The sequence below is a fragment of the Canis aureus genome, chromosome 23 (genome assembly GCF_053574225.1).
Source record: "Canis aureus isolate CA01 chromosome 23, VMU_Caureus_v.1.0, whole genome shotgun sequence".
NCBI classification, from domain to species: Eukaryota; Metazoa; Chordata; class Mammalia; order Carnivora; family Canidae; genus Canis; species Canis aureus.
Window position 1 is genome coordinate 50,167,396 of NC_135633.1, and position 13,207 is coordinate 50,180,602.

Genomic DNA, 13,207 nt, shown 5'->3' on the forward strand with positions numbered 1-13,207 from the left:
CAGAGTATCTTCTCACCATATCTGCTCTTCCTAATTTATCTCACCCATTTACTTGGATTCAATTATATCTGACAATTATACTGACAACTCTCAAATTTAACCTTCACCTCAGATTTCCTTTCCTGGACTTTGAACACCTACTTGCCAACTGCTAGAGTTCCTTACGCAGATTTTCTTCATAGACTTCCAACTCAACATGTCCTGAAAATGAACCAATAATCTTTCTCCTTAAATTAGTTTGACTTGGTATATTTCCAATTTATTTTACCATTCTCTTTCCAGTCACTCAAGAAAGACATGAGAGTATTCCTGGACTATTTGTCTCTTTCTTTGACTTACCTCTGGTATATTTCTTGGACCAACATCTTTCTTCTTGTTGTTTTAATGATTCTGATTCAAGACTTCCTCAGCCTTCACTTTTGGTATGTAATATTATCTTATTATCTCTCCTGCAATAAAATCCAACATTTGCAGAATCACCAGAAAATCTACTAATGTATGTATCTATGTCAACCCTTTCTTGAAAAACATCCAGTGGTACCGCATCCCATACAAGATTGAGCACAAGCTCTTTAATATCACATACATACACCATGTTAATCTTTGTTTAGTAGTTTGAATTTACCTCTAGTCTCCAACCTCTTTTCTTACCACTCTCTTCCTTGAAATTTTCACTCCAATAACACAAAACTAGTTATTGTTGTAGTCCATTCATACCATCCAGTCCTTGTGTGAATGAACTTTCTCATTTGTCTCCTCTGACAGCATGCCATCCACTCTTCACCTGGCTAGCTCAAATTAATCTTTTAAGACTTCCAAATTTATAACACCAACACAAATTCCTCTCTTGGTTCCCTTATTCATGTTTGACTGCCTTACCATTTTCTCTAACTGGATACCAGGTGTATACAAAATTGACATTTTCTCAAATTTTACAGATAATTGGGCATTGTGGATTAACATGTTTATTTAGTTTTTAAAATAATTTTCAATTTTGCATAGCAAAGCATTTCATAATTCCAAGAAGGATAAAAAAATAGAACACTGCTTGGTCTATTGGACCCTCAAGCAATACTGGTTGAATAAATGAATAAATGAATGTAGCTTATGTGTCTTTTATCTCAGGAAGTTTTCCCTGATCAACATGATTGCTTAAGTACCCCTCTCTCATGCCTTCTTTGCAATAGAATATATATCTCCATTTCTTTATTCCATATTGATTAATAGGTTTGGGTAAATCTCTCATTAAATTGATCTTTGAGAATAGGAAACTGTTTCTCTCATCTTTTTAGTTTTAGTGCTATCATAGTCCTAATCATCTAATTCACATTCAACACACACTGAAATGAATGGATGAATGAATGGATGGATGGATGGGTGGATGGTTGGATAAATGCTAAGTATCCTTAAGAAATACTTCAGATCCTCCTGTAATCCTTAAGAACAAAAGTCCTTTGAACAAAAAATACTAAATTATATAGGTATCTGGATACATACATACATACATACATACAAATATGTATGGCCTTGCAGTAGATCAAACACTTAGTAAAGGAGTTCTTGTTTGAGCTTTAACTGTTAGTAAAATAATCTTATCTTTCAAAAATCAAATTTTGTGTATTTACAGAGATCATCTATAGCTGGGTATTTAACGAGTTCCCTTCCTTTGTGGTGGAGGACAGCCGACGGTTCATTTCCCAGGAGACAGGCAACCTTTATATTTCTAAAGTCCAAACATCAGATGTTGGCAGCTATATTTGTCTGGTGAAAAACACAGTGACAAACGCTCGAGTACTTAGCCCTCCAACACCACTCACTCTACGCAATGATGGTAAGTTGCATGGTCTGGATTAAAATGGTCAGCCACCTCAACTGTGAAAAATAAAGATGCATTTCAAAACACATAAGCCTAATACAAATATTTTTTAATTTTCATATTTAGAAATTTTACACTTTTAGTCTGAATTATGCATACCCAAAATAAAAATTTTGGCATATGAAAGTGATGACCTTTGAATGAGATGTATTAACCATAATGCTATCCTAATGCCAAAGAGAAATGAAGCATCTGAAAAGATGAACTGTAAAAAAGACTACAGTTTTTTTCTTTGCTCTTTAGTGCCTTTATATAACATATGCGTATGAATTGCAAGCACTTTATAGGTTCACTTTTCATTACTTTTTTATTTTGCTACCTTCAATTGAATGTTCGGCTTTTAATACTTCATGGTATAGTTATAATTGTTATTATTACTTTTCCAATAATAGAAGCAGTTGGAACTTTGACTTTTAAGTGCAATTCAGGCAGAAATTATGATTCCATAATTATAGGTATTTCCATCTATCTAAAGTATCTTCAAATTTAAACACTTCATTTGTAGTTCTAGACATTTACAGTTAAGCATTGTATTAAAGGAGTCAAGTGCTGCATTACCAGTTGATATATGATATGTGGCTTGCTCTGTCATGCAATAAAAAATCCATGAAGGCATTATTAAGAAGTGAGCTTGAGAATCCTGATTGATTGTCAAGCTTAAAAAATAATCTATTTCAACATTACTCTTTTATATCCTTAGTTTTAGAATATATGCTGCTGCAGTGGAGGCCCAGAGTTTCATCAAAAGATTTTCGCCTACTACTCATTTTCTCATTTTATGTATTTCACACACACACACACACACACACACACACACACACACACACACTATCTGGTAGAGAGTACAAATACAATATCCAGGTTAGAGATGAAGAAGCCAATATTGGAGACATGAAGGGACCTGCCAAAGGGCCAAAGATCACATAGCTAGGAAATGGCATGGAGGGATAGCTGGGAAAGAACAGAAGTTAGGAAACCAATTCGGACTAATGAAAATCACCAGCTGAGAGGTAATGAAAGACAGAGTGAAAACAGTGATAATGGCATTGGAGAGCAGGAAATATGCAGGATATTAAATGGGTAGAATTACTAAGATTTAATAATAAATTAAATATGAGGCTCTAGAGTAAGAACACAGTTCATTGAATGTGACAATTCTCTTCAAAAGAAGAGATAACACAGATTGAGGAGTTTGTAAATATGAGGAATTCAGTTTTAATATAATGAGATGAAATATTCTTGGGAAATCCATATGCAGTAGGTATTTAGATATACATGCCTAATATGCATAAAAGAGGGCTAGGGTGGAGAAAGATATTTAAAATTCAGCATTGGGTATTCCCTCACTGTAGTTAAAGCTGTGATTGTGAATATATTGTGTCAACTTCAAGATTATATGAAAATAATCTTTATTGTTCTCTTAACTGTCCACAGGGTGAAAAGAAAAAAGAAATAAATATTATTTTAAAAATTTATTTAGTTAAAAGTTTAGAATTAAGTGATTTTCTATACCTCATTTCCATATGTTTCCAAGCATTTTCTCAACTCCTTAAGAATTTAAAACATCTTTGCATGAAAATTGTAAAAATTTGCTGACTAGTCAATAAAGAGCTCCATTAAGGTTATTCATTTATGTAATACTAATATATACTTGAATAGTGGCTGAGGTTGACAGCTGTCTTATTTTTATATAATTGACCTAATTATATATGACCTAATTGACCTATATAATTGCACTGACTGACCATCATGAGAGAAAGTAGCACATGTATAAATCAGAATCCAAAAACAGATACTGGTTTCACTAGTACAGAACCAATTTCACTATTTCAGTGCCCATATTCAACAGTTGTTTGTATTCCTTTTATTATTTCATGGCACAGATATATCACTTAACTTGATCTTTTATCTGCCATGGTCAAACATTTCAAGAATAATTAAAATATTTTTTATTGCTATTTTAGCTCTCTTGCCCCTGTCTTCTATTGCTATCGCTTGGCAAAATCCCAAATCCCAATGAATTCAACTTTGCTCTTAATCTGTGACTACCTTGAGAATCTGAAAGCTGCTAGGAAATTACACCCGTCATTGATTCATGACACTATTGATTCAAACAGGCCTTCGGGAGTGCTTCTCAATCCTACTAAATTTCTGTGGATGGCTAATCTTTAACTCTCCCACAGAATCTTCTCTGCTTTCTTTAAACTGCACTGCTTATCAGCACTTCACAAAAACAAGATGCTATTAAATTAATCTTCCTACTAATAAAATTAAATCCACTTCTCCATCCCTACTATTTAGCCCTCAATCTATTTCAATAGAATTACTATACTGTTCCTCCTCCTATTAGCACCAATTCCTCCACTCTTAGCTGTTTTCTTGGCCTTTACAGAACAATACACTGATTCATATATAACCAGTACTATGCTACCAACAGTATAATAAAAAGGTACGACTAGTAGTACTTTACAGTACTAGTGGTACTATCAAAATAGTACTACCATGAAAACTAATAGTTTTTTCATACTAACTGAATTTACTGATGCAGTTGATATTGTTGACTACTTTTTAAATGGATATTTGCATTTAAAAAATCATTTGAGCAGTACTATATAAAAGGCTTAACAAAGCCAATAAAAAGTAAAATGAACTGTTGTATTAAGGTTAGTATTTAAATTAAAAAGAGACAGCTGGGCAGCCCTGGTGGCTCAGCGGTTTAGCACAGACTTCAGCCCAGGGTGTGATCCAGGGGACCCGGGATCGAGTCCCACATCGGGCTCCCTGCATGGAGCCTGCTTCTCCCTCTGCCTGGGTCTCTGCCTCTCTCTCTCTGTATCTCTCATGAATAAATAAATAAAATCCTTAAAAAAAAAAGAGAGAGAGAGAGAGAGAGAGACAGCTGAGGGACTCCTGGATGGCTTGGTAGTTGAGCGTCTACCTTTGGCTCAGGGCATGATCCCGGAGTTCCGGGATTGAGTCCCACATCGGGCTCCCTGAATGGAATCTGCTTCTCCCTCTGCCTGTGTCTCTGCCTCTCTCTCTGTGCCACTCATGAGTAAATAAATAAAATCTTAAAAAAAAAAAAGGTGGAAAATATTTTCAAAATTTAAATTATATCATTCAATGACAGTTTCATTTAAGATTTTATGAGTTCAAAAATGCATATTTCTTCTTTCTATGAATTATCTAAGGTTATTGTTTCCTTAGTTGTTATTTGTCTACTGTTTAATTTTTATTATAATAAGACACTTATATCAAATAAGTGTAGGGGTTTATAAGTGCTGATGGAGGGGAAGAAAACGCACACCACCTTCCCATCAATCCTACTTCTTAGAGCTAACTTTTAAAATTCTTTTTCCTTTCATGAAAAAATATATTTTCTAGCATTAAAAATTGTTTCTTATTTAGGCAATTTTAGACAGTAATTATTGACTCCCTTGTACATATCGGTATATATACATATATATATCTTCTATTCTCCTTTAATTTATATTTGTATAATAGTTTTCCATTGCTTACTTTTAAACTTTGATAATGTATTCAAATCTTTACTGTTCTCTTAACTCCTGAAAAATAATTCTTGACTTCTTATTACATATCACGGAGATATTTTTATCTCTACTTTTTCCTTCAGCCTTCCTACACTACATTTATGTCCTTTTGTCTGCTGCTTTTACTGTTACACTTTTACAAGTGTTCTAAACTTCCCCATAGACTAACTGCAAAAGCTGAAAAGCAATTTTACAAATTATTACTGTATAATTATCATTCAATATCATATTGTTGCAGGTTTTAAAGCTATTTTAGATGTGTACACTGTACTGAATATGTTTTTAATAAATGAAACTGAATATAACAAGGAAAGTAGGCTACTAACATTAATAAGATCTTGAAACACTTTGATGTAGTTTTGCTTTTTTATAAAAATTGAATGTAGTTTGTCTTAAAATTCTAAAACACAATTAATGGTTTTAATAATAGTGTTGAAATATAAACATGAGTCATCAAGAAGGAACTGGTAAATGAAACCATTACTACGGTTAAGAAAGTCCATGAAAGGAGTATGAAATGAAGAGATGTGAGTTTAGGACTAAGACTTGCATAATCCAAACTGCAAAGAGTAAAGAATAAAAATCCTACAAAAGATAATGGAAAGAAGTCAGAGAAGTAATAGGAAAAACAGAAGTGTAGTATCAAGAAATCCAATGGAAATGAGTATTTTTTAAAAGATTTTATTTATTTATTCATGTGCGACACACAGAGAGAGGCAGAGACACAGGCAGAGGGAGAAGCAGGCTCCATGAAGGGAGCCCAACGTGGGACTCAATCCTAGGACCCCAGGATCATGTTCTGGGCTGAAGGCAGATGTATAACCACTGAGCCACCCAGGCACCCCTGGAAATGAATATTTGAACAAGATGTGAGCATACAGCTCAGAATGGTGAACTAAGTGCACGTATTTGTTACCTGTCCCCTTTCTGACACCCTACAAGAAGAAATTCATATCATTAATAAGAATGCTGAAGGAGAGGAAGTATTTCATTAATCAGTGAGACATTTTGTTAGATTTCTGGGAGAATAAGGGAGGATGTGAATTAAAACCTAAATGGAGAAAACTAAAACCTAGAATAAAGTTTAAAGGATCTAACGAAGGGGCTAAGGACCATGTACCTTCTGGAAGCCTAGAGAAGCTTTGAAATCAAAGTTAGTTGTGAAAGGGGGCATAAGCCTGAGCAAAGAGGGATTGAAGGTATGTTTGTGAAACAACTGTTTCAGTGAAATATTGGAATCTCACTCCTTCTCTCTACCTACATGCAAAAAAGAGCAAAGGGCAGATATCTTAATAATATAAATGAATTTTTCATGGAAGACTAAAGTACTTAATGTGATGGTAATGCACAATATAAAACCTTCTCATTCTGATATTTGGGTGTCTGCAGCCTGAAAGCCAGTTTGTTTCAGAACTCACATCAAAGCAGAGCTGTCAATACACTTCACCTAGATAACCGCCACCCTTATCTCAGAAGGGAACCAATTCTATAGTCAACCCACACGAACTTCCAAACTTCTCAGACTTAACATCTATATGCAATCTAAGTGAACAGTTTTTATTAAAAATTACTGAACTTACTGGATGGTTATAGAATTCATGCCAGGATAATGTGTGAAAAACAGGAAACTTTTAATATTACCCAAGAAAAGCACAGATTTTTTAATTCAAAACTTTCATATCACTATTTGATCTCTCTTCAAAAAGAAAATAATTGAAAAGTTTATTCATAAAAAGGATATATTCCTGAATGTTTTCCCAAATAGGTGGCATATATTAAACACCTAGTCTGAAAATAAAAATAGAATACAATTGTGGATGAATCCATTTATTGTAGCATGGTCAGCTGCAATTCCTGCTGGGTTTTACAAATCTCTCAGGGCAGAGACAAGCATTGTAATGGATATTTCTGCAAACTTGGCAAACACCTTTGCAGCAGTTTGAATATAAAGCATGTTTAATCTGCTGTGACCATATAGTTAGCTATGAAAATCACTTCAAGAACATTGCATCTTTACATTTCTCTGGAAAAAAAAAAGTAGACCTTTCTAAAACTAATTGAAGCTATATACATATGCACATTATTTCCTTTCAAGTACAAACAAAATTTTACTTTATAAAATGTGTTACTGTAGAATGTATTGTCTTAGCTTGGGTTTTGCTAAAGCAAAGCTTGGAACAAAATTTGTTTGTAGGTAGTTAATTGGAATTTATCCCAGAGAGCTGGAATGAAGGATTGGGTGGATTGGAGGCATGAAACAGTATAAAGGGGGGTTGCATTATGGAGATGACTGCTTCTACAGGCCACCGCAGCTTGATCCCACAGGAACAGAACTTTATGAAATGCACTCAGAGAAGTCTGCTTGGTAGACATATCACTGACTTTCCATCTCCCAATCCTTGAAGGTGGCACCATAAGCAGTTAACTCTGCACTTGCACTATGTCTCAAGGGGCAACTCGTTGCTCCTGCATAGACCTGGTTGCAGGGGCAGTTGAGGGAATAAAAAATCTGGCCAAGATTTGAACTGGCATGTAAGAGGTATCTAAAACATAGAAGGTGAAGCTTTAGAAGATCTGAATACATAAGTGACAAGATTAGATTTCCCCCGCTGACAGTGTGAAATTACCCTCACACATTCACAAATGTGTATCCCATACCTACTATATGTTAGATAGTTTGTGAAGTACTAAGGATATAATGCAGAACAAAACAAATAGTTACAACCACCTTCATATAGTTACAAAGGAGGATATTACCCTAAACACTGAATATAACTTGCATCCTAGGATCTGCTTGTTCTCACTGAGTGTCCCATGAGGTCAATCTCACATATCATCTCATTAAACCAAAACAAACAAATCTAGCCTCAAAAGCATTTATAAATAATACCGATTTTTGCTAATGGTTTAGAGGGTAATTAGTGAAGTTATGGCATTTCACATGACACAGTAAAATGTATTGAATGCTCCCCTTTAACCACATCTTTCTTTTGCCAGATTTTCATTCCCACATCTCTCCTTCAAAGCATTCCTACCTCTCCCACAGCACTCTTGTCGGTAGTCTCCCTTCAGGGTCTCACTATCTCCCTTTTAATTATGGCAATTCCATACTTTTATTTCTCCTCTCATCTGTGTTCCCAGCCCAATTTTGAATATTGTTTTTAGCTAATTTTATTTTTGTGTAATCAACATTTATGTTTAATTACTACATGTACGGCATTGTTCTAAAAACTTTACAAGTGTTAAAATGAAAGAATGGAAAATATGTAAAAGCAAATATTAATTTAAAAAAAGAAGTTGAACTAGTTCTACTGATAACATATTAAACACATTTCTAGGGGTAAAGAGAATCACCATGTTCCAATAATAGATTTAAATCTTCAAGAAGATATAGCAAAGCATCTTTTTACATTCCACTATGTACAGGACTACTCATACTTCTTCCAGTCCAGATGGGATCTTTTCCTACAAGACTCCCTTCCTTCCTAAGGCAGCATAATCTCAGCCCCATTCCCTAGTGCTATAATAGCTCTCTGGTGGTACAGAGAGGATAGAAGAAGAAAGAAAGAAAGAAAGAAAGAAAGAAAGAAAGAAAGAAAGAAAGAAAGAAAATTGAACACCAATAAAAAATAAATTAAAAAAAAAGAAAGAAAGAAAGAAAGAAGAAAGAAAGAAAGAAAGAAAGAAAGAAAGAAAGAAAGAAAGAAAGAAAGAAAGAAAGAAAGAAAGAAATTGGTCCATGGTTCTTTTCCCAACCTCAGAGTTGGAGAGTACAGTAAAGAGAATCATTGAAGAACTAAATTGAAAAAGTGAGTGGGTATAGATTGAGAATGCATGCAGAAATATTGTCCTTTGTTAGAGAATTCATCAGTTGTCACAGTGAGAAGAAAAGTAAAAAGATTGTAGATGCAGGTAACCTATTTGGTAGTGAAAAATCTGATGACATTTTTAATTGAAGTATAATTAATATATAGCATTCTAGGGGGATCCCTGGGTGGTTGAGCAGTTTGGCGCCTGCCTTTGGCCCAGGGCCTGATCCTGGAGTCCCGGGAATGAGTCCTGCGTCAGGCTCCCTGCATGGAGCCTGCTTCTCACTCCTCCTGTGTCTCTGCCTCTCTCTCTCTCTCTCTCTCTCTCATGAATAAATAAAAAAAAAACATATAGCATTCTATGTTTCAGGTTATAATATGATTCAACAATTCTAAACATTTCTCACTGTTCATCAAAATAAGTGTGTTCAATCTTTTTTTTCATCTATTCCTACATTTTCTTTCTTTCTTTTTTAAAAATGAGTCACAGGCAAAGTCATCAGCTGAGACTGATGTGTGGACTTATGTGTGGACAACAGGTTTATTTTTTAAGACAAGAGTTGTGTCAACAAGGAAATTATACACGGCTCCATTAAAGACTTCTGAATAATTCAGATCCTACGAGCAATGGGAGGGTAAAAAAATGAAGACTCCAGTAGGCTGAATAATGGCCCCCAATTCCAATTCCTAGAAACTTTAAATGGTACTTTCATGGTAAAAGAACTTTGCAGATGTGACTAAATTAAGGATCTTATTTTGGAGACATTACCCTTGATTAACCTAGATTCCTCTAGATGTATAGCGCTCGCCCTAAATGTAGTCACCAATGTCCTTGTAAGAGAGACATAGAGGGAGATTTGAATACAGAGGAGGTAAAGGCAGTGTGGTGATGGAAGCAGAGATAGTGATGTGTTTTGAAGATCAGGAAAGGCCAGAAGCTATGCAAAGAATATACCTCTAGAAGCTGGAAAAGGCAAAGAAATAGATTTTTTCTAGAATCTCCAGAGGGAAGGTAGTCCTGCTTTCAAGGGAGGCTACCTTTATTTAGGCCAAAGGAAATTTTAATCATCAGGTTTTAAACGTCTTTCTTTCAGAATTTAAGAAAATAAATGTGCTAACTTTAAACTACCAAGTATTTTTTTTTTTGCAATGACCATAGAAAACTAATACAAAGACCAAACACAAATCTAGAGAAAAGTATTTTTACTTGTCCTGTGGAATATTTGTAGTTCTTGAAGTAGTGTGTGAGAGCTGTCTTGCTCCTGTTTGCCAGAGTTGATTGTGTACCTCTCTTCACTTCTTGGTAGCTTGATATTTTTGTTCAGGATTTTCAATTTATGGATGGTTCCTAGGGGACTTGGAAAGCTTGTGACAAGAACACTCCTACTCATGTATATTTATCTATGTAAAGGAAGCTGAATATATTAAGACTTTATGTCAAATTCTGCAGGAATATAGAAATTTATTTGGATTTTATTAATCTTTTATTTATTTTGCTATGTGTCTCTTTGGAAAGATTATCATCTTGATATTATACAAATGAACTAAAAACTTCAAGAAATCATTGGATAATTTCTGAATAAAAAGAATATGTATGTAGGGCAGCCTCAGTGGCTCAGCAGTTTAGCGCCCCCTTCAGCCCAGGGCGTGATCCTGGAGACCTGGGATAGAGTCCCATGTCAGGTTCCCTGCGTGGAGCCTGCTTCTCCCTCTGCCTGTGTCCCTGCCTCTCTCTGTTTCTCATGAATAAATAAATAAAGTGTTTAAAAAAAGAATATGTAGTTTGCTCAAATGTCCTTGACAATCAGTCATTTTACAATTCAATTTCTCCTTAAGCAGACTTTTAAAAGCAATTTGAACTTTTACCTATAGAAATAGGATTTTTATCAAGAAAAACAATGTTTATCATTTCATTAACTCTCTTAATATATCTAGACTTTGAAGAAATATTTAATAAGTACTGATAAAATTAGTACTTATATGATAAAATTAGATATGTATCTAACTTAGGGTTTTTACTTATTTCCTTGTTATTGTAATTTAGGAAATAGATCTCAAAAGATGTAAACTTTTGATAACTAGTATTGCAACAGTGAATATATCATTCATGATATAAGGAAGGAAGGTGGACTTTGAGTTATTTTTTCTAAGAACGGAAGATACATGTTCAGTTGTGTTAATCTTACATCCTATTGTCAGACTATTCTACAACATCTCCATTGCTACACTATCTTTATTTATTTAATAACCTGAAATCTGGCATTGAGTCCCACCATATCACTCAACATGTTTTCTCACAACTGGTCATCTATATGTTAATCAAATATATTAGTGTTTTCTCAGCCTTTGTCTTTCTTGACCTCTTTGTGGTTTATGTTTAAACCTGAAAATATTTTTTTTTTCTTGACTTACCTGGCAGTAGACCATCCCAAAGAGTTTCATCTGCACCTTTATTTTTTTTAAAGATTTTATCTTTATTTCACACCCTGGGCCAAAGGCAGATGCTAAACCACTGAGCCACCCAGGGATCCCCTCAGCTGCACCTTTAATGGTCTCTTCTCTATCTACTCCCTAAATCAATCACTGCGTTTAACTCTATGTCTACCTATCTCTATTCACCCTTTTGTCTGCCTTCTTTACAGTTGGTGTTGTTTTAGAAGGGATTTAGGAGCATTAACCTTGTAAATATAGATATTTTTCCAGGATTCTACTCTCAAGCTCCCCTTGTATTTCTACTTTTTTTTTTCTTTAATGAGCACTTCTTTTTCTCTCTTTTCAATTTAAAATCTACCCACAAACTAACTTCTTCAATTGTGTTGTTAGTAAGATCACCTTTCTCCTAAATATCTAATATAAACATATCTGGGTCAATTAAAATCTCCAAACCTCATGATCACATATATAAGTTCCATGGGTTTGGCAAGCTTGGTGTATTCTATACCTGTGACGTTTTTTTTTTTTTCACCTATCTCTTTCTTTCAACTACTAATTATAATACTCTTTACTTCTTGCATAGATTAATGGCTTTCAACCACCTTTCCCAGAATTCACATAAGATAAATAGTATTTCTATCCACAACTCAAAAGCATTGCCACAGTCTAGACTATAGAAGAAAAGAGAGGGTGCAGGTGCAATGCCAGTAAACTACCTGTTATACTACCTCCTTTATCATCAGTCAAAAAAGCTTATAGCAAGCAAGCTCATGAGAGTAGCATCATTTCAGAGATATAAACTGGAATCTGTTTTGATTAATTTTGTTTGAAGTAAATCAGTCAGCAAGTTGGTTTTCATTTACCACCTATATTATCCTTGGACAAGAGACTTAACCTGTCTGCACTTCTGTTTATTCTTCTAAACATGGGAATAGCATGGATACTTATCTCACAGGGTTATTGTCAGGACTAGTGCATTAATATGTGTGAAGCAAAAGCAATCAGAAAGGTGGCTGTTATATAGTAAAAGTTATTAACCTGTTATTATTTATGACAAAATATCCGCTGTATTTCACTAGTGCATGGGTCATTGCAGATAGACTCTCCTTCCCTAGTTCCCTTACTGTAGTGTTTGTTTCTGCTGTTGTCCTTTCCTGTGTTTATTGAGACTCCTCTGTGTAGAACTGATGTTTTAATAGAGCTTTTTGTGGGGGAGGGGGTAGCATTGAGAAGAGTTTTATATTTTATTATTTGCTTTCAATTAGTTTTCATTTAAATTTAAATCATTTAAATTTAACTAATTTCATTTAAACCAGAATTTTCTGACTCCATCCCCTTTGTTCACTTTTTCTCTTCTTAAGATGCACTATATATACACAATGGAATATTACCCAGCCAAAAAAAATAATGAAGCCTTGCCATTCACAACAACATGGCTGGATTTGGAGGGTATTATTGCTATGTAAAATTAGTCAGCCAGAGAAGGCCAAATACCATACACTTATATCTAGAATCTAAAAAATAAATAAAACAACAGA

General features: G+C 34.4%; 1 protein-coding gene across 4 annotated transcripts in view; it reads left to right on the forward strand.

Moving 5' to 3' along the window:
* Positions 1-13,207, forward strand: part of CNTN5 (contactin 5) — a 1,290,695-nt gene that overhangs the window by 921,735 nt on the left and 355,753 nt on the right. For all 4 annotated transcript variants that reach the window (XM_077867587.1, XM_077867588.1, XM_077867590.1 and 1 more), the window contains one exon: positions 1,628-1,831. In XM_077867587.1, the coding sequence (XP_077723713.1) occupies positions 1,628-1,831 (204 nt within the window). The remainder of the gene's footprint in view (positions 1-1,627; positions 1,832-13,207) is intronic.